This window comes from Apus apus, chromosome 3, assembly GCF_020740795.1.
Source record: "Apus apus isolate bApuApu2 chromosome 3, bApuApu2.pri.cur, whole genome shotgun sequence".
In the NCBI taxonomy this organism is placed as follows: domain Eukaryota; kingdom Metazoa; phylum Chordata; class Aves; order Apodiformes; family Apodidae; genus Apus; species Apus apus.
The window spans coordinates 21,178,771-21,200,581 of NC_067284.1; the positions used below are offsets into that span (position 1 = coordinate 21,178,771).

The 21,811-nt window shown below is 38.0% G+C and overlaps 1 protein-coding gene across 1 annotated transcript in view; it reads left to right on the forward strand.

Moving 5' to 3' along the window:
- The window catches only part of EYS (eyes shut homolog), a 686,220-nt gene that overhangs the window by 251,265 nt on the left and 413,144 nt on the right, over window positions 1-21,811 (forward strand). Inside the window, exon 20 of the mRNA XM_051613735.1 lies at window positions 11,390-11,589. Within this exon, the coding sequence (XP_051469695.1) occupies window positions 11,390-11,589 (200 nt within the window). The remainder of the gene's footprint in view (window positions 1-11,389; window positions 11,590-21,811) is intronic.

Here is a 21,811-nt window from a genome sequence, read left to right on the forward strand (position 1 = left end):
TTGTAGTAGGCCCATGCTCTGTAATTGTTTTCCCCTAGATTAATATCAGCCAGTTCTTTTGTTTAAAAAATTTATCATGAATTCATCTAGGTAAATATATTTCAGAATTTTCTTAACTTGAAGATACCTTTCTTTTTATATAAGGTTTATGCAACTGCGTTTGGTTTAGGTGCCAAGGATTTATTTAGGGGGGGTTGCAGGTGTGGCCGCTGTGAGAAGAGGTTGGGCTGCCCTGTGCTGGACACAGTCATTTATAGTCAGCACCAATGGACTTGCCAGAGGTCATGGCTGAGTCCTTCAACCAAGACGGTGGCACCTCTGTGGAAATGTTGTCATGATCCGATATTCGGATACATGGCAATTTTTTACGATCTTGCCAGGACAAAACAAAGATAACACAACGTCGGGTGCACAGAGAGGCACCGGGGCTGGCGTGCGGTCTTATGAGAGATAGGGCAGAACCCCCTTGCTTTCTAACACTCCTCACCACAGTGGGAGGCTGGGGCGGCTGGATTCTGCCTTCCCTCTCCTGGGATGAGCTGCATGGCAGCGATCCCAAATGGTGAAATTAAGACGCAAACGAGGCCAGATGTCATGCACACAAAAACTTTTATTAGAGTAACGCAGCAAAATCCCTAGAGCGGATAGGACAGGGAGGAAAACAGAGACAGAAAAGAAAGGAGAAAGCAGAGATACAGAGGACAGCAAAGTGAGAGCATAGTTACCACCACAGTGCAGCGATGTCGTCAGTGGGGAAGTGGTTCCTGGTGGGGAAGTGCTTCAAATGCACCCATAGAGTCTCAGATTTTTATACAGTTCTTGCCCACTGCACCCCCGCTTTTCTTCCTGAATAAGTGAGAAAATCCTTCTATCTTCTCCTGCTCCTCCAAGATAGCAGGGGGCAGGTATGATGCCAGGGGCTGTGTAGTCTTTGTTTGGCTAATTGATGAGATCAGCCATTACAAAAGAGGAGGTTGAGACAACTGGCACCACAGGATTAATTTGTTGCAGTGGAGTTTCGGTCCTAGGAAGTGGCTTGAGACTGGCACTCTTTGTCTTGTCCTGCTAAGTCGGTGGTTTTCATATCAAGGCCTGGTTATCACTGGGTATTCTGCTCCCAGCACCAGCTGTAGAACTCCTTTGTCTCCGATCTCAGCATGTCCCACACTGAACTCCCCAGTTCTCAGGTACTCATCGCAGGAGGGGAAGCAAAATGGTTGGGTGGGTTGCTGAGACATCTCTTTAGTCCATCAGCAAATGTTGTTCAACTCTCAGATGCCACAAGACAGACAACAGATATCCTGAGTGCCAAAGTCCATCACTTATCTCTTGAATTGTTCGAGACAAGCACTATACATCCTGAATGCCACAAATGTATTTAAGAAAGGGTAAAAAATGCTGCCCAGCTGAGAGAGAAGTGAGGAAAAACTGTGAGAAAAAATCCAGCAGACACCAAGGTCAGTGAAGAAGGTGCTGCAGGCACTGGAACAGACATTCCTCTGCAGCCACTGGAGAGAACCATGGTAGAGCAAGTATTTCCCTAAAGTCCCTGGAGAGGACCATACCAAAGGAGATATCCACACTGCAGCCCATGCAGGACCCCATGCTGCAGCATGTGGATGTACTCTGACAGAACTGTAGTCCATGGAGTGCACACACAGGAGCAGGCTCTGGGCAGGACCTGTGGCCTGGGGAGAGGACCTCATGCAGGAGCAGTCAGTCTTACCCTGCAGGACTGCAGCCCATGGAAAGGCCACACACTGGAGCAGGGGAAGAGTGTGGGGAGGAAGGAGCAGCAAAAGGATCTGTCATGAATGGCCCCCATACCCCACCTGCCCTGCACTGCTCAGGGTGTAAAGGAGGAGGCAGAAAAGTTGGGAATAGAGGAATGAAGTTGAGCCTGTGAAGGAATGAGTGGGCTCGCAACTGGTCATCAGTGGGGTCTCACAGGACTCCATCCTAGGGCCAGTCCTCTTCAATATCTTCATCAATTACTTGGATGTGGCACTCAAAGGAATTCTAAGCAAGTTTGCCGGTGATACAAAACTGGGAAGAGCTGTTGATTCCCTTGAGGGCAGGCAGGCCGGCCCTGCAGAGAAACCTCTACAAGTTAGAGAGATGGGCAGTCACCAACCACATGAAGTTTAACAAGGGCAAGGGCTGGATTCTGCACCTGGGATGGGGCGACCATGGTGGTAAGTACAGCTTAGGGAATGAGTATCTGAAGAGGAGTGTGGTGGAGAGGGACCTGGGTGTCCTGGTTGATGGCAATGAATATGAGCCAGCAGTGTGCCCTATCAGCCAGGAGGGCCAACCGTGTCCTGGGGTGCATCAAGCAGAGTGTTGCCAGCTGGTCAAGGAAGGTGATTGTCCCACTCTGCTCTGCACTGGTGCGGCCTCACCTTGAGGACCACAATATAAAAAGGACATCAAGTTATTGGAGAGTGTCCAAAAGAGAGCCACAAGGATGGTGAAGGGTCTGGATGCAATTAAAAAAATAAGTACTTTGTATCTCTTAGATACAGCCTAGAACTTTTTTTGTATGTAATATGGAGTGTGGATGTTGGAACTTCCCTGTCTACTGCAGTTTTCATTGCTTTTTCTTGTATGGATTTAATTCAAGGAGGAAGAGAAAAATGTGTGAATTAGTGGCAGTACACTTTCCTTCCTTTGGCATTTGCATATTTTTGAAATTAAAAGATCAATGTATATAACTGAAAATTGATATCTTCTCTCTGATATTGGTAAACATAGATTGCAAGGATAGTCGGTAGAGTATTAGTAATGTTTATTTTGGCTTTTTTTTGCTGCAACTGATGAGAAGTCATTGGCAGTTGAGCTTCTTCATGCTCAGTTAAGGCTGTCTCCTGCTGTCAAAAAGGGAGGAAAAAGCATTTTGAATCTTTACACAGGAGGATATTCAGCTTGTTGGTTCTTCTGCTTTTATCTGATAGAAAGCTGTGATGAGACTGCAGCCTAGAATTATTTTATTTTGCCTGGCTTTACTGATCTTTTCTCTCTGTTTTCATAAAAGACAGAAACAAGGGGGGAATCAGGAAGTCCAACTGATTTTCTACACAAAAGCACCACAGCAGATGCACCTGTGAAGTCAGAGAACAATATTCAGCTAGACCAAGCAAATAAGCAATTATTCACCAGAACTTACCAAATTGCACAAAATACATAAGAATTGGCAGCCATGTAATTATTTGTGATTTGATTGGGAAGAACAGTAGGATTCAGCTTGGCTAACTTGAGATGTCTTTGTGAAAGCTAGTTGTCTGTGCATTTATTGTAGTAAATTAAAATGTGATGAATATTCAGTGAGATCTGCACAGTCCAATTTTGAAATGGACATCTGCATTTCATCAGTGAGTCTAGATTCCAATGACTGTGATGACCAGATGGAGCACTGGTCAGATCCAGTATGTAGCTGCTCTGTATTGTTGTCTAAAAATAGGTTTGTTTTTATTATTTTTCTCCTTGTGTCCATAATCCAAAATTTCAAAGAAAATATCTTGATAATTTAGAACACACTTTGAATTTAATTAGGTTGGATAAAACCAGCATTCCAAAATAGAGAAATTTTCCCGAAATATTTGCATGTATACTTAAATACAAAATATTGCATGTATACTTAACCCACCGAATTAAAAAAGTTTTGGGAAGTTAATAATTCAACGTATGTGTTAACGTTAACAAAATATTACAGATTAATTAACAAAAAATTACAGAAAAAATAGAGGAGTAATTTTACTAGTTATAACTAAAACACTTTGTTTATAATTTTGTTAAACATGAAATAGGAATATGCACCTGGAGCATTCATCTAAATCCTTTATGCAAATCTCAGGCTTTTACACAGCATCAATACTGTAGATATTTATTCCAAAGTGAGAGTGCATTTCAGACTCTCATGAGAATGGAAAAGTCCATAACTTAGCAAAACACACAGTTTAAACTAAGTGCTATTTTAAACGTAATAAAGGAAACCTGAGCCTTTTGGTCTCTTAATAGCAGTCGTAACTACATCAGATGATTGCACTTTTGATAAATTAAATAAATTAAAAGGTAGTAAAATGTCTTTGAAAGGAATTGAAATGCTTGTAGTTTCCCACTAGTGCACTGAACCATGTCTGTTTTCACTAACTATGAAATCATGTTAAAATGTTGAATTGTAATTTCCCAACAAAGTAATATTGTAAATTTAGACATTTTTTGAAATTTATATTCAAGTTGCCTTAAAATCATATTCATACCATATGCTGTACATACCAAACCTTGCTTTAACACATGAATTAGTTTATAAAGCATTTATTTATAGCATTTATTTCCTTTCTGCCTGCTTTTTTAAAATTCTAATCCAGATGCTTAACCACATCGCTCTTGTTTATAACAAAAATCTCCACTTTTGACCCAAGAATGAATGATTTTACTCTCAGTCCTATCATTACATGAGTGGAACTATGACTCTTGAAAGCATATTTGTTTTCTGGTGCAGTATGTGTCTTTGAATTCTATCTTTCTCACCTCTTTCTTTTCAACTCCATCAAATTCAAGTTTTAAAGCTCTGTCTGGTCCTACCTACTACAACTCAGTGACTTCTACCTGGAATCGAGTTTTCTCACAAATAATAGAATGCTTGCTTCCACTCCCTGATTTGATGTTTAAGACCTTTTTCTGCTGCTTCAAGTATTTCCTTACAGCTGTTTACAAAGGAATCAAACAGCAAATAGTACTTAGGGCAAGTATACACAGGAAATTAGAGTATATAATGCACCACATACATATAAGTATGTCAAAAGACAGATTTGTAGATAGCTTATGTATATGTCCAAGAGATTTTTTTCCCTTGTAATGGATTTGCATGAATTATTTATGTTCAGAATTAGTCTGTCTTATAATTACCTTTTTTTATATAAAACAAAGCTTCATGTCTGTCATCATCTTGAATCTCTTCTATAGAAATAGATTTTTAAGACTTGTTAGAAATTTTTTTTAAATTTCTAACCAGAGTTTTCAAGGAGGCCTACTGAAAAATAGTCCTTTCTGTATGAACAGTAAAAAAAAAAATAAAAATCCTAACTTCTAAAATGTATTTATTGATTTTGCTTTAAGAAACAGTTTAACTGACACATTATTTGGAAGTATCATGGATTTTCACTGATTTTATTATTTTGCTATAATATGTCCTTAGTAATTTCAATGGATTGTGACTATGGAGATGACAAAGTGTGATGTGTAGAAAGCTGAAATTTCTTAGGCAGGTTGACCTCACTTCTAAGTACAGATGTCAGTATGGACCTAGAGATTTGGATAAGGGAGCAGTGTGCCTTGAGCAAAGTGCTGTGCCTTTCTAGGTCAGTTACTGGAGTCCAGATTTCAGAACAATTCCCTGTCAGCAGAACCAGTGGACTGTGCCATGCCAGGTGGGCTCTCTTAAGACACAGTCATCCCCTTCCTAGTACAAACAAGATTTACTACAGCATGACGTTCAGAGAAAAACAAATAAATTATTGTGCTCTAGTGAATGCAGTGGATCTTGTTTTGCATTCTTTGAACTAAGGCTTAGTAACAAACGCAACCCTTGAGCTGCATAACTAGAAATCTAATGTTCTTTCCCTTTTTTGCCTTTTAAATCATCTTCCTATGCTAAGAAAATCAATGAGGACTTACATGTACCATTACAATAACAGTAAAAATAAAGCCAGAAACCCACTGTTCAGTTCTCCTGTCAAAAGTCTGTTTATTCTTGCCATTTAGAGACCCATGGAAATTAATACTTGTATTTAACTTCTGTTTGCCTAAAGCATAGGTCTTAGACATACATCCAGTCTTTACTTAAAATCATAATAATAGAATCACAGAATGGTTTGGGTTGGAAGGTACCTTAAAGATCACCTAGTTCCAGCTCCCCTGCTATAGGCAAGGGGCACTTCCTACTAGACCAGGTTTCTCAAAGCCCTATCCAACCTGGCCTTGAGGCATGCACTTCCAGGGATGAGGCATCCACAACTTCTCTGGGCAACATGTTCCAGTTTCTTACCACCCTCACATAAAATAATTTCTTCCTAATATTTAGTCTGAATCTACCTTCTTCCAGTTTGAAACAATTTGCCCTTGTATCATCACTACAAGCCCTTATAAAAGTTCCCCCTCAGCTTTCCTGTAGGCTCCCTTCAGGTACTGGAAGGCCACTATAAGGTCTCCCTGGAGCTTTTTCTTCTCCAAGCTAAACAACCCCAACTCTCTCAGCCTATCTTCATGGAGGAGGTACTCCAGCCCTTTGGTCATCTTCATGGCCCTCCTCTGGACTTGCTCCAAGAGCTCCATGTCCTTCTTATGTTGAAGGCTCCAGAATTGGACACAGTACTTTAGGCAGGGTCTCATGAGAGCAGAGTGGAGGAGTACAATCATCTTCCTTGACCTGCTGACTACACTGTTTTTGATGCAGCCCAGGTTACAGTTGGCCTTCTAGCCTGTGAGTGCACATTGCAGGCTTTTTTCCAGCTTTTCCTCCACCAGTACCCCCAAGTCCTTTTCTGCAGGGCTGCTCTCAATCCCTTCATCACCCAGCCTGTTTTGATACTGGGGATTGCTCCGATCCAGGTGCAGGACCTTGACCTCCTCTGTGGGCTGGAGGAGGCCAACTTGCTTCACAATGGTCTTCTTCAGGGCCTTCAGAAGAATCTCTGGTTGAAATTGCCTGGAGCACCACCTCCCCCTCTTTCTTGTCTGACCTTTGTGTCTGCAGGACTGTTTTTCCTGATCGCTCCTCTCTCTGATGCTTTGCTGCATAATGTTTGGTATTTCTTAAAATACGTTTTCCCAGAGGCACCACCATCCAAGGCTATTGGGCTCAGCTGTGCCTGGTGGGTCTGCTGGAGTGGACTGGAACCGTCTGGGTCTGGCACATGGCAGCCCCTGCCTTTACTCATAGAGGCTGCCCTGCAGACCCCCCTTTACACAAAACCTTGCCACATTTATTTTCTTCAAGGTAGCAGTCTGCAATGCCTGAAAGAGTGTGTTTACTCCTTGGGAAAGAGTATGAAAGCCTGTGAGGGCAGGCTAATTGTGAGTCTGGGGAAGCTCACACACACACACTGCTGCAACAGCAGGAAAGCCTTGTGCCTCTTATTAATACCCTGAGTGAGCCAAAGAGGCCCCAGTGAAAAGATGAGGTTTTCTGTGTTCTCAGAGGAGACTAGGAGTGAAAATGTTGCTTGAAAGGAATAAAGAAATCTGAGAGAGTTATAAAAAAGAGTGCTCTACACAGTCCTGAGGAATCATACAAAAAATTCAAAGACAAAAGCTGTCCTCACCCTTAATGTCTCTCAGCCTTTCAGTGTTATGACTGCTTGGTGGTATGTGGACATCTCAGCACTTTCTTTGCTTTCTAAATGGAGTGCTTTTGCTGAGGACTCCCAAGTAATTTTCTGATTTTTGGGGAGAATTTCATCTTGATATTTTGTTCTTTTTTTGTGGGTTTTTTTGTGTTTGGTTGGTTGGGTTTTTTTGTGTTTTTTTTTTTTTTTAGTCAGTCATTCACTGCTAGCAAATTGGTGGTAGAAATTACACTAAGTCATTATAAGAATAAATGTTGTAGAACAATGAAATACTTGCTTACACACATAGATTGCATTTGGGAGTTAGAGACACTGCACATAGGTACATAGGCAGTTCTCTTCAGGAACCTCTAACTGCATTAACTGTTCCTTATCCTGGTACATTCAAAGTTATTTTCTCACCTTCCCTTAGAACTTTTTCATGTGTTTTTTTGTCATATGACAGTAATAAAATTATATAGTTGTACGTACAAGATGCTTTTATGTTGCTAATGCATTCAATCACTGTGCAAATACCCTGTCTGTCAAAAAGCAATACTGATTTCTGCCTAATTTTTTTTAATACACTAGTATCCACTGTGGCATTTGAAATCTTAAGGCTAGGCATCATGGTTATTTTTTATCACTATTGCTGCACAAGACTATTTAGAACAGAAGTGATGTCATGCTTACAAAGGACAAATTTCTGCTCCTGCCTCCATAAGCATTAGTAGTTCAAGGTAAAAGAAATATCTTGAAATTACTTTCCAAAGAGCCTTATCAAAAGGGCTTTTACAGAAAAGAACTGCATTCTTCTTAAATACAGATTTCTTTTCAATGTATCCTGTTGTTACTTTTTTATGTATCTAGCTGGATTTTAAAAGTTTCCAAGTGTCAATTCTGATTAAGATCTTCCCATGACCTCATTTCAGGTAGTTCTCCCCTCCATAATAGTTTCCAATTTATACCAGAATTAATAACATTATGCCAGAATGGTGCCTGAAACATTGATAATCTGAAACCACTGGCCATTCCTGAAGAAGTTTATTCCCCTTTGATTTCACTAGGAAATAAAAGTGAAATTACTTTTGGGCTTCAGGCCTGTATTGCTGATAAAGATTGGAGTGTACATTTCTGTTCTCTTAACATAATATACAGATTTTTAGTTGCCATAAAGGTGCCAACTTTAGGAATAGTATGAGTGCATAATAATGGTAAGAGAACTCTTCTTTTGCTCTAAACACTGTATACTTCCTTTCTCCCAGAAATGGGACTGAGGAGAGGAAAGAGAAAAATGAAACAGAGAACCTGGCCTCATGATCATTGAAGTACTGCAAAATAAGTTTCTTTTCTGCTACCAGCAAACTTTTGATTCTAATGGCAAAAAAATTGCAGTCACCCATATTTATCTGCAGCTGAACAGCATTTAGTCTATTAGCTTGAGTTATTTGCCACCATTTAAACTTGGTATTTATTCTCTGTATCTGCCAACTAAGTACTGTAAATTTTCCAAGGGACCAAGCCTGTGCTGCTCTCACTGACTGCAGCAGTGGCAGCAATACTTGTTTATTTTACTGAAACAGGTTATTTGTAAAATTCTGGAAGGATTACTGTAAGGTCAGGACTTTGTCTTTGGAGCTTAAAAATTATGCATTTTAAAATTCTAGGTAAAACCAGCATTTCAGATTTAGTAAAGGTTTAAAAGACTTTGAAAATAAGAAGGTACAAACTTCAGTATAAATAAGTGAGCAATTATGACACTTCTGTTTATGAACAACTTTGTGTTTTGGAACAACAAAAATGATCCATCTTTATAAATATTAGTTTGGTAATTTTCAGGTTTCTTAGTTATTAAAAGTAAATTTTCCTTTGGCAGGATTTGATCACTTCTAGGCAAGAAAAGTTTAAAGGATATAAGGACGCCTTAGTAGTTTGGGAATTGGGCACCTGAGATCCCCAAGGAAGTATTTTTCCCATACTGTACTGGAGAGGATAGGGAATGTGTCTAGAAGTGTGAGTCCCTGCAGTGTTGCTCTCATTTTGGAACTGTCTGGTTAGGGGCTGTAGTTAAGATTCAGTCTCCTATTCTAAAATTGAAGACAAAACTGATAGAGCATTGTTGATTAGGTGAGCTTGTCTTCATGGAACCAGTATAGCTGGGGATTTTCTGTAGGACCAGCTGTTCCCTAATGCCAGGCTGTAAAGTCAGTCCTTGGTAGGATCTAATATAGGCAGGACTTGGCGGTAGCCATGTTGCAACTTCAGTTTGCCATCTAATGCCTTTGTTCTTTTAGACTAGGAATTAACAGCATTTGGTGGTAGTGTGATAGCTCACCTACTCTGGGATAAAGTTATTTGTGGCATTTGGAACATAGTTGTGTATCTGTTCACTGAAATAGTTTTCTTGCCTGAGTTAAGAATGACGCAGGCTAGAATTTCTTGGGTAACAGTGTACTTTGTTTTTTTACAAGTTTAATGATGAACTGTTAAGTGCAGCACATCAAAGTATACTAGAGGGTAATAGGTGTAATCTCTCTTACAAACTGGATGTTTTTTGTGTTACCATAAGCAGTTCTGTAAGATTTTACAAGAACAACACATTCCATAGAAGAAAATGAAAAGGTTTATACATTAAGTTTACAACTTGGTATGACTGTGATGGCAAATTGAGCCAAAGCTGTGAACATTTGTCTGAACTTATCCTTATTTCCTTTGATGATCTGGATAGTTTTTGAATTTTAACATTTGAATTATAATTGGGTAAAAATTTGATCCATTAATTTATTTTGATCCATTAGTTTCTTTTTAATTTATTCTGCTAATGAGCAAAGCTGTAAAAACAGAAGTAGCAGAGAGGGATACAAGTGAATACAAATCAAGAAGACTAGACAAAAGAAGTTACTGGAATGGAAAAAAGGCCGGAAAGTTGAACTGTGAATTGAATTTTTTTTATATATACAAAACAAGACTTATTTTGCCAAAAGCAAATGTAATTAATGTAGCAAAAGACTACTAGAGTCTAGATGCAGGATTTTTGGCAGTCTGTAGAGCTATCCCCATCTTCCTGTGGGATGCAGAATTCAATTAGTTTATGTAATGCTCACTAATAAATCATCCTGTAGACACCCAGCTAGAGAGCTTGTAGAAAATAAGTTGTTTTCTCATAATTCCCCATGGATATCTGAATTTGCATTCTGTCAAAGCAACAGTACTACCTGCAGGAAATCTGAATGCCCTTAGATATCCTTAAAGAACTAAATCTTCTAAAGTTACAGCAGTGTGAGAATAAATTTAAAATAGTGGATTGAGCTAGACTATTTGAGTGGCAGCAGCAAAATAAAACTCCTCTGGGATATAGGCAAAAACTAGGTTTCTGTGCTCAAGGGCATAAACACATTTTTGCACTGGCAATTGAGCTAACTAAATTCTGCTGTAATTCTAGAGAAACTTTAATTAGGTGCTACTTTGTATGGTTTGAATTTGATTTCACATTAGCTTTATCAGAGGGAATTGCTACTATGTGAACACAAACATTTCTACATGTTTCTATTTGCAATATTACTCATTAATCGATAATAAGAAAGCATTTATCTGGAATATTTGATAGGAGACTTGCATGCATAGACTAATACAAGTAATTCTTATTCTGTCCAGAACTGTCTTACTAAAGTGGCTTTTTTTCACTGCGATAGGCCCTTTTATAAAACCTTAGAAGGAATAGTTTTATAAACTGTGGCTCGAGAACGTGCTTTAGAAATTTGATAAGGGAATCATGAGTGGGAAGCACATACTTACATAGCTGTAAGATTGCTTATATAAAAATATATTTGCATTGCTCCAAGATTAATTGGTAGGAACAAGCATAGTTTCAAGTGTGAGTATGCATTGGAATCAAAGGCTTTCTCTAGAAACTAAAATTGCCCCAAATTAGAGACTTTTGCTTATCAGACAACTAAAAGAAGTCCAAGGCTTTTTCTAATCTCCAGGTTCAGTCTCTTGCACTTGCCGTTATATGAATATGTTTTAAAGCTGTGTAGTCAATGTATTATTATTTCTCTTCTCAGGAATGTGAATCTGCTCCCTGCCTTAATGGAGGTTCTTGTCAAGATGCAGTCAATGCATTTGTTTGTAGTTGCTTTAGTGGATACACCGGCAGGTTTTGTGAAGTTGATATTGATGCTTGCAGTGAGTCCACACCGAACTCAGTTCTTTGTTACAATGGAGGCGTGTGTGTTGATGGACCTGGAAGAACTTTTTATTGCAGGTTAGTATGAATACTGCCATGTAACTACTTCAGTTAATACACATTGACTTGCTAAGATTTCAAGATGGTGTTGTTACTGTGTGGTATGTGAACTCAAATGGATTTGACGTTCAATCTAGTGCTCAAAATTCTTCTAGTGCTTTTCAGAATTAAATATGGAAACTTCTAACAGAAACCAATCCTAAACAAATTTAAATCATTATGTTTATGGATATGTATGTACTCCTGTGTTTTATACTCAAAAAGAAATTTAATTTGCAACAAACTTAGATGACAGGTATTTTGTATAATATGTGGGCACAGACATATATAAAAAAAAAATTGTGTGATCCATCATCATCATTCTTCAGCTGTCTAAGGCTTCTGACTAAATATATGTAATTTTATAGCTTATATACTTGTAATACAGTGAAACTCCTTTAAAATTAAACTATTCTATATATTGTGTACATTGCTCTCTACTACATCTAATAAATCAAATCACAATTACTGAGTCCCTATTCAATTGCTACACTAGTGGAAATATTAAAGACTAACAAAATATTTTGTAAATATGCTTGAAAATGAAGCATATATATTTTCCTCTTTACAGTCATGAGTTCAAAACCTGGATTTTGATTGATGGCCAAAATTAAAGCTTGAGGGTAACAGTTCTATTTAAAAAAAACCTGCTAATGTTAAGACAAGAATGATCATTCTTAGTTGTGTGAAACAATTTCTTGCTTTATGAGGTACTACAACAAATGAAACTAATTTCATTTCTCAGGAAATGAAGAATATTAAGAAATAATTGTATTACTTCCAGTCTGTGGCTTAGTTTACACGTGTTGCTCCTTTGTTTCTTTCTATGGAATTTCACTAGTATTCAACAGAAATAACAAGGCAAATGGCCTATGAAGAGCCAAGAGTTACAGCAAATACTTGCACTGATTGCTGGCATTGTTTTCCAGAATCATAATCTGTGATTAGTTTCTATCCTATAACTACATTTAAGTTACAATGACTCTTGAGACACACAAACACATTAACAGATAAAAATCTCCACGTGTCAACTGAGATACAATAACTATGATCATGAGATCACAGAATATTTTGAGTTTGGAAGGAACCTTGAAGATTATCTAGTCCAGCCCTCCTGCCACAGAGCAGGGACCTCTTTCCCTGGATTAGGTTGCTCAAAGCCCTATCCAACCAGACCTTGAACTTCCAGTGATGGGGCATCCACAGCTTCTCTGGGCAACATGTTCCAGTGTCTCACCACCCTCAAAAAAAAAAAAAAAAGTCTTCCTTGTAGCCAATTTAAATCTACTTTCTTTCACTTTAAAAACATTGCTCCTCATCCTGTCACCAACAGGCCCTGTTAAAAAAGTCTTTCTCCATCTTTCTTTTAAGCTACTTTGAGGTACTGAAAGGCTGCTATGAGGTCTCTCCAGAGCCTTCTCCAAGCTAAACAACCCCAGCTCTCTCAGCCTTTTTTCATAGGAAAGGTGTTCCAGCCCCCTGATCATATTTGTGACTATCCTCTAAATCTGCTCCAACAGCTCCCTGTCCTTCTTGTACTAGGGGCTCCAAAGCAGGACACAGTATTGCAAGTGAGGTCTCATGAGAGTAGAGGAGCAGGATCACTTCCATTGATCTGCTGGATATGCTATTTTTGATACAGCCCAGGTTATGGTTGGCCTTATGGGCTGCAAATGCACATTGCTGGGTCTTTTCTAGGGTTTCCTCCACCAGTACCCTGAAGTCCTTTTCTGCAGAGCTGCTCTCAATCCCTTCATCCCCCAGCCTGTTTTGATATTGAGGATTGCCCTGAACCAGGTGCAGGATGTTGCACTTGGCCTTGTTGAACTTAATGATATTTGCATGGTCCCACTCCTCAAACCTGCAAGTGTGTCTCTGGATAGCATCCCTTCCCTCAAGCAGGTGAACTGGAGCACTCAGCTTAGAGTCTTTGGCAAACTTGGCTGAGGATGCACTCACTCCCACTATGTCTTTGGTGAAGGTATTAAATAGTATTGGTCCCACGATAGCACAAATATATTATGGTTTAGCATAAACCTATCAATACAAGCTAAGTTAATTCACATTAGCTTACTTCTGCAGTGGCCTACTACCTACACAAAGGTAGTCAGTATTTCTGTGGCTCAGTTGTCTCATAATTTGTATAGCCCCCATCTGCACCAATCTGCACATTCAATCCTGTGCTTTCTCCTGTTTCTTCATTCCTAGCTGATGTTCATTCTAGTCTACTTTTTTCAAGCTTTGGGTGCTAGAGCATCCCGTCTTCTCGCTAACAAATATTCCAAAATTCAATGAAATTACTTACATTTCTCCTTCCTTCTGCCTGGGAGCTTATCCCGACCATTGTGAGGTTAACTACCTTGTGCTTGCTTCTGAGCCCAGCAGTAGCCATCAGGAAGTGGTGTTTGTGGAATCATAGCCAGGAAAATTGCAAACAATTAAAATCAGTATTTTTAGCCAAGGTCACAAAGGTTTTAATGAGTGATTATGCCAGAGCATTCATGTTCCCCAGTTCCGCAGGTTATTATATCATCTGCTAAGCTCTTTGGAGTTAACAGAAGGACTCCTGGTGGGCCCACCTTTGCTAGGTCAAATTGTGTGGCAGCTGAGAATGATTTGCCCCCTACGGGGCTGCAGAAAGGCGAGCAGAGAGAGTGGTACCTGGTTTTGGCAAGGCAATTTGGGGATTGCCAGGGTGGGACCTTTGGTCAACAAACAGGGTCCCAAGCCAATGTGGTGTTCTGACCAAGGCAGAACAACAAATGAATGACGACAGGTCAGATCTGATTTAGTCTATTAAAACTGAGCTCACTAGTAGACTGCTGGTTGGGTTTTTCCTTAGAGTAGCATGTCTACCGGGAAGCCTACTTCCTTAGGTCGAGAGGTCACCTAGGGGAACTTCTCGAGTTTGAGTGACTTCATCGTTGGTGAGTGATATATTTCTGCTAGATATATATTTAAGTAAGCCTTGTCTCTTTTGGGCAAGTTATTCTGATACATGAGTGGGAGACTTTCCTTTTTGTCTGGGTGTACGCATGTGGGATTATTATTACTATTATCCATGTTAAAATAATCTATGTTAAGACTAGTAAAAAAAGCTTAGGAATTCTGAAGTAGTTGTGGTGTAGTGCATTAATGTTCCCAACCGCCATCTGAATTTGTGGTATTAATTTTTATTTATTGGAGGGCTAAATAGTGTTGCTTGGAATAAATATTCATTCTTAATAAGGTCCTGTGTGTTTTTGTGTGCCTCCGTCACGGTCACGTAAGATGACAGTGAGCTAAGTTGATATGTGAAACAGTTGCGATCAAGGGTCATACTTCATATTAATTCCTTCTTCTGAGGGGGGCTAGGGAAAGGACTTTATTTCAGCTGACTGCCTCCATGTTGATGTGCTTCAGAAGACAGACATAACTCTCTTACCCTTTATGAGCTGCTCCATTTAAAGTAACGTGTACAAGGTGGAAATAAGAAATATAAAGAGATCACTAAGTTTGGTTTGCTTCTGTATTGTTAATATTATGGTGAACGTTCCTTTTCTACCATGCCTTCCACTTGCACTAAGCAGACTGAACAAAACTCACAGACTGGAGGACTGATAGGGAGGATGCAAAACCAGAATAATCGAAACAAGGAAGGGATAAACAGCTTCTGCTCTAGCAAAGCACCACAAACTCCAAATGAATCAGGAGTCTTAAAGCCTGTTACACAGTCGCTGTGGGATAGATAGGCAGCAGGAAAGACAAAATCCTGTATTCATGTTTTGGGGATCTGACTTGGGATTTTGTATTAATGTAGCTGCTGAAACTAGAAGTAGCACGTAATGAAAACTGTCCAGTAATGGTTGTCAGGCAGCCTTAACTGTGGGCAGCACTGCCAGCTTCAGCTAGGATGTATGAGATATTTTCCACAGTAATGTAGCGAATGGTTCAATTTGTATTGAATTATGTGGGAATCAATCACACGAACACCCCAACAGGCTTCTTCCCGAAATTACTATGAAAAATACCCCTTGGGATAGCCCTTGAATTGTGCTTTGCCTGAAATACTCTTTCTGTCTTCAGAACCTTGGTATAAAATAAAAACAACACATGGGAAATGAGAGGAGTGCTGGGAGTTTTAACTCAGTTCTGTCCTGGGCAGGCTGCCACTGAATCAGAGCTCCAAGAATGAGATTACCATCTGAAAGGATGCCCACTTACCTTGCTTTGTAGTTTAGTCTTCTTAATTACAGGAACTGTCTGCCACAAGAACAAACGTATAAATAAACAAATTAATAATAAAGGTATAATTTGGCTCAGGGGGGCTTTCAGATGACAATTCAACCCACTTCCATATGGTTGTTATAATGAGTACATAGTAGAAATTCTGAAGCCTTTTCATAGTATTTTCCAAGTATTTTAAGAAAGATAAACTGTTCCACATAAGATACTCAGATTTTTTTTCATTGTCTTTAATTTACAGTTTGTTTTTCCTCACTTTTGCATCTTTTGTTCCCAGACTATGTTTGGCTTGGTATTTAAAAAAGCAGAAATAATAATAGTAATTTAAAAAATTCCTCTCCCCACTCAGACTTGCATTGAGCCTTTTTCAGATAAAAATTTCAGGTACTTCCTGCTGACTAAATTCAGAAGGGTTGTCTGCAGTGCTTTCAGTTTCATTAGGTGAATATAATGTCAACAATTTATGACAAGCCATGCCTTAGATTAAGTTGTTGAATATTACAGCTTCATTTTAATTTTTCAGTACATCATAGCACGCTTGGTTTTGTAATGCTTTTGTTTGGGAAAACAGGGTAATTCTTGATGTCTGCCTTTGGTAATCCACTCTTGAGTATCTTTTTTTCTGAGTGCGTTTAGTGCAGTAAGATAACGTTGGTGTTAGAAATGCATAGTCACAAGTTTTATCTTGTAGTTCGGTTCATAAAGGGAGAGTGGTGCTTTTTAAATCCACTTTTTGGATTGTATTTGACTGTTATTTGTTCAGAACTGAAGCTTTTTTTTGCAGCATCTTTCAGAGTTTAGTTTAAACTTAAAAGACAATTCGATGGCCTTGATTTTTTGTATTCCAAGAGCAGGTAAGAGTGAATATTTAAGCAACAGAATGTCAAAGTTTTTCTTCCAAGTAACAAGATTTTACTTAACAAAAAATTCTAAAATAGGGTTATGTTGTGTTACATTTCCTCCAAATAAAGTGCCATTATTTCTAAATATTTATTATGGTATCTACCACTCCTTTGTGACAATGAACTTACTGTACCGAATGCAACAATAAGTTATGAAAGGCTGGACGCTGTTGTTTATAATCTCTCATGCACATGAGAAGAGGTTGAAGATCCTTTGTCTCATATTTAACCAAGCATTTGCTCACATTTTTAAAATACTGTAACCTAATAATTGCTTAGATATTAATTTAAAGTGGTACATAATGTTGTCAAAAGCAGTCATAGTTGGACATTTTATACAACAGCAAGCGTCCTTGGAACATCTTGTAGGAATCTGTAAAATATAGCACTTTCAGACATCTTCAAGTGGTATAAATTGTGCTGGAAAAATATGAAATCTGTATAATTTAGCCTAACTACTCTCCTGACTTTCATAAGGATAAGTATTTTGATGGCAGGTATAATATTACATTGAATTTAAGTGTCAGTGAAAGGACATCCACAAAACATTAAAGCAACTTAATTTTTTTTTTCTTGGGATTCTTCATGTGCCATTTGGCACTCACAAAAACCTTTTGTTTTCTTCTGGTAACTGTTCTTCCTTTTTCTTTCTCTCAGTAAAGCAAAATTGCTCTTGAAAGCATTCACATTACATTCTTTTATATATTTAATTAATGCTTTTCTTGCACACGGGGCAAGAGCTTCTTGAAGCACAGGTAGAACATGTAATTAAAAACCAAAGCTGTCTTACAATCTTATTCTTGTTATGCTTTGGAAAAGCTGGTAAAAAGAAACTAAGATCAGTACATTAATGTTCTTGTATTCTGCTGGTAAGGAAGCAAACTTTAGAATTTGAAATATATTGTTTCCTCTTCTATTTTAATTTGCTTTATCTGTGTGAGTAAGGAGTCCGGCTGGAGCACCAGGACTCATAACTAGCTTGGCCCTCTGAAGGGATTCAGGAAAGGGCTGAAAACAATTCAAGAGTGGAGTTACTCCATGAGTAGAAATTTGGAGTCAGAAAAACTTATTACTCTCTAGCTCTGTCACAAAGACTGCATGTAAGATCAGAAAAAAAAAGGCAGAAAGGTTTATAAGCATGTATGAGGTAAACAATACATTGCTAGTGTGAAGCTTGTACATTGTGAGAGGAGCCTAGGGGAGCAGAGTCTTGTAGGATAACATAGGCAACTATCCAACTATCCAAGAAAGCTATTTAATTCTGTCGTGATATGCAGAAGGAATTAATCAGTATGATCTTGAACAAAGTTGTTCAGGGTTTGATAAGTGACAGTTATGTATCTGAATTGAAAGCTATTACAGATTGCAAATCAAACAACGTAGTTCACTCTTGAAGAAAAACTACTTAAGATGGGTGCAGCCATATTTTTATTTTATTTGGCTTTGCATGTCTCTGTAAGATATTGTCCTTAGTAAATTTTGATAAACCTATCTGAAGTTGACAAATGTATAGAGTGCTGTGATGAAGAAATCCTCGTTGAAAAAAATAGGATGGAAAGTTGGCCAGCATAAATGATAGAAAGTGATAGGAATGCTTCTGACTGTTGCTGCCAAGAATGTGTACTGCAGTATGATTTTCTCTATGACTTCCTAGTCAGCTAAGTGACAAACCAGAACGTGATGTCACCATATACAAGAAACTGCCTTTTAAACAGAAATGCCATTTACCAGTACTGTACATTGAGGAAACTGAATTCTTTGAAGCTGTTCATGTCGACTGTACCTTCAGGCAGTAATCAAAAGCTTCTCTTGTGCTTCAGACAGCTTAACATATGGAGCATTTGCACAGCTGTGTGCCCCCATCAACCTGAGGAGTGACTTAATGGTAAAATACATGTTGCAGGTCTTGCGTGCCATGTAACATAAAAGGCATGTTTCTGTTGGAAAGTTGTTAACTGAAAAGCTTCATTTCATTTAGCTGTTAATAGACAGCTTTCAAGGTTTGACCAAAGTTGCAGAGTACACATTGCACAGAGCTAGGTATGTAAGTTTCACTGAGATAAGTGTAGGAAGAAAATAATTTTATGATATGGAAGTTTGACTTCAATTCACTGGAAAATCAGAGTATCTTAGAACAGGCAGGTCATAAAACTTTTGTGTGTGCTGTGAATATGTGCTCAGTACTATCTTTCTTACTTTTTATGTCTCTTCTGTCTGAAAACAGATACCCCTCCATTTATATGTAGATACTGAATAGATTCTGCATGACTTGCTTGATTTCATAACCACCTGCTTAGTTTTTAATGTTTAGTGAAAAATTATTAGTTTACGGTTTGCATTGTGTGTATGTATTAGGTTACATGAAAACACAAAAATGGATGTATTGGTTCAAGGCAAAAAAACACACCTAATCCTATTTGCTATTTCCAGTGGTGGCCATAAGCAGATTGCCAGGAAAGAATTGGAAAAGTTATTGCTTGTCTGCCAGTACTAACTAGCACATGCTCCCTCAAACAGGGGTTTTCCTGAGCATGTTGTGGTTAGTTCAGTAGAAGTTAGTGAGTCTCTTAAGTACTTAACAGGGTCTCCCCTTGAACCTATATATAAACTTCTTCTCTGAGGGGGAGGGAGCTTTAACAAGGCAATCTCCAGAGGTCACTGCTGACATCAGCTGTTCTGTGACCATACCATTCAGCAAGTGGACCCACAAGTCTAGCCTGTTTAGCTAAAAAACGCCTACCTATTTAAAATACTGCTTCTACTAGATTTATTTCATGTCCCCTAATTCTAGTGTGGGAAAAAGATAATGAAGAGCTGATTCCAAGCCATCCTACCTTGATTTTATGGACCACTGCCATATTGCCCCGTGCTCCTTCCTTTTGCAGGCTAAAGACTTCTGGCTTTCACAGTCCTTCCTTTGTCAGGAGCAATCCCAGACTTCTGGTCATCCTTGTTGCCTTTTTTCAAGGCTTACTGATTTCTCTTATGTCTTTACCAATGAGTACACACAGTATCAAAGCTATGGGCCAATCTGTGGTTTATACAGTGGCATAATGTTTACTTTCTCCTCTATTTTTCCCTTAAGAAAAACTAGCTTTTCACTGATGCTGGAAGGAGAGGGAGCACAGGTGTTTCAATTTTGTTCTTAAGATCACTGAAATGTTGTTTCTATGGAGGAGAATCCTTAGGTAAAGCTGGCATACTAACATGTTCCTATACCACTCCATGTGTTATTAGTTTACCTGTAAATATACGTATGAATGTATATGTGTAATTTTTCATTACATTGTACTTCTTTATTTAATCAAAATCCCATTCAGAGCAATAAGAATAGATAATTATGTTATAGACAATTTCTAGCCATTTATTGCATTTTATAATGATAAATGCTTGTGTCTTTGTGAAAAATATTGTATTATCTAAAGAAATATAATAAAAATGTGTATCATGCCCCAGATTTTTCTTTCTTTCTGGATATGTAGTAAAATTCCTTACTTATACAATGGGATAAGCTTATAAGGAAAAAAAAAAAGTGCATTGTGGTCTTTATTTGCCACATGTTAATATAAAGTAAATTATTAATTTAATAAACTGCATATGCTAACTGATCCTCTTAATACCTATACTTCCAACAAAAAGCAGAACTGTAATAATAAAAATGTTAATACATAATTTAAAGTAGTTCTACAAGTGAATTATAGTTCTGAATTGGTTTAGAAATCTTGTTGAGAAGAAGCTTTGGTGCTCATAGTTTGCATACATTCTAATAAGTTTTGATTAACGTAGGTCTTGCTGCTCACTTATTTAGATTAGATCAGATGAATACATTGCTCTTTTGTATGGTATTGCATAAAAAGTGAAGAAATATAGCTGTGAAGAAGCAACACATCCATTTTAGAGAGGTTTGTCCTATAATAGCAAATTTACGGGAAGGTCAAGGTCACAGGATTTGGAATGAGTATTTCAAACTAATGATGTGTCCAAAGATGCTTAATGTGTGCAATAATATGCCTGATGGAATAGTTGTTGTGGCGCTGGCCCCTAGTGCTTCTAGGCAAAAGAAGAGAAAAACTATTATTCCGTCACTCAAGTGAGTATTTACATTCATATTCAAATGTTATATCCAACTATTATAATATCTAGATGCATTTTATCAATTAAATAGCAATATAGAAAAAAAAAGTTAAAATGATAAGAGGCTGTAAAAGTGAAGCATGAAGAAAAACAAGGCATTAAGAAACATATCCCAGATGTGGCTGCCATTTTTTTAATAGATGCATGGTCTGTCTTGTTGCATTTTACTAAGTGATATTTACAATGGTAATACTGCATCTAGTTAAAATTACACACTCTCCTTACCATTTTTAAGTTCTAAAATTCAACAGTAAAGTGCAATCTGCTAGAGAATTAGCATTGCCTACGAAAAAAACAGACAACAGTGTCTGTAAATGAGGCACTAAAAACTACCAGGAAAAAAAACAACACTGGAAAGCAAAGCACAAATCTAGCACAAATGACCCAGCTGCCCAGTCTCAGAATAAAACCATTGTAAAGTGTATATCTGAATGGCTGTTGCTAATTGTTATATTCTGGGTTTTAAGCAAACCTTTTAAAAATTCATTACATGAGAAGACACAGGATGCCTCTATCCTATGTATATATTAATTTGGGGTTTTATTTTTGTTTTCTAACTTAAGTTGTTTTCGGACAGAAGCCAAACAAAAACAGCTACTGGGAATCACGTTCATGTCCCATTATACAAGATGCAGTGACTGAACATTTGGGTATGTGCCTGTAACAGATCGTTTCAGTTTTTTCAAGCCAATGCAGAGACTGTTTAATTCAACATTACCGAAAACCTGCATGCCTAAATAAAATCCAACACCTGGAACGAGATTTAAAATTTCACAGTGTTTTAAGATGTAATGTGCTGCTTATTTATTCAAAATTCCATATAGAATACTAAAGCATACTACACAAGAGATTCAAATACACATTACCTTTGATATTTTTACTGCTACTGTCTTCAAAACTTTTATTTTTTTAGCCTTCTTATTTTTTCTTTCTAAGCTGTA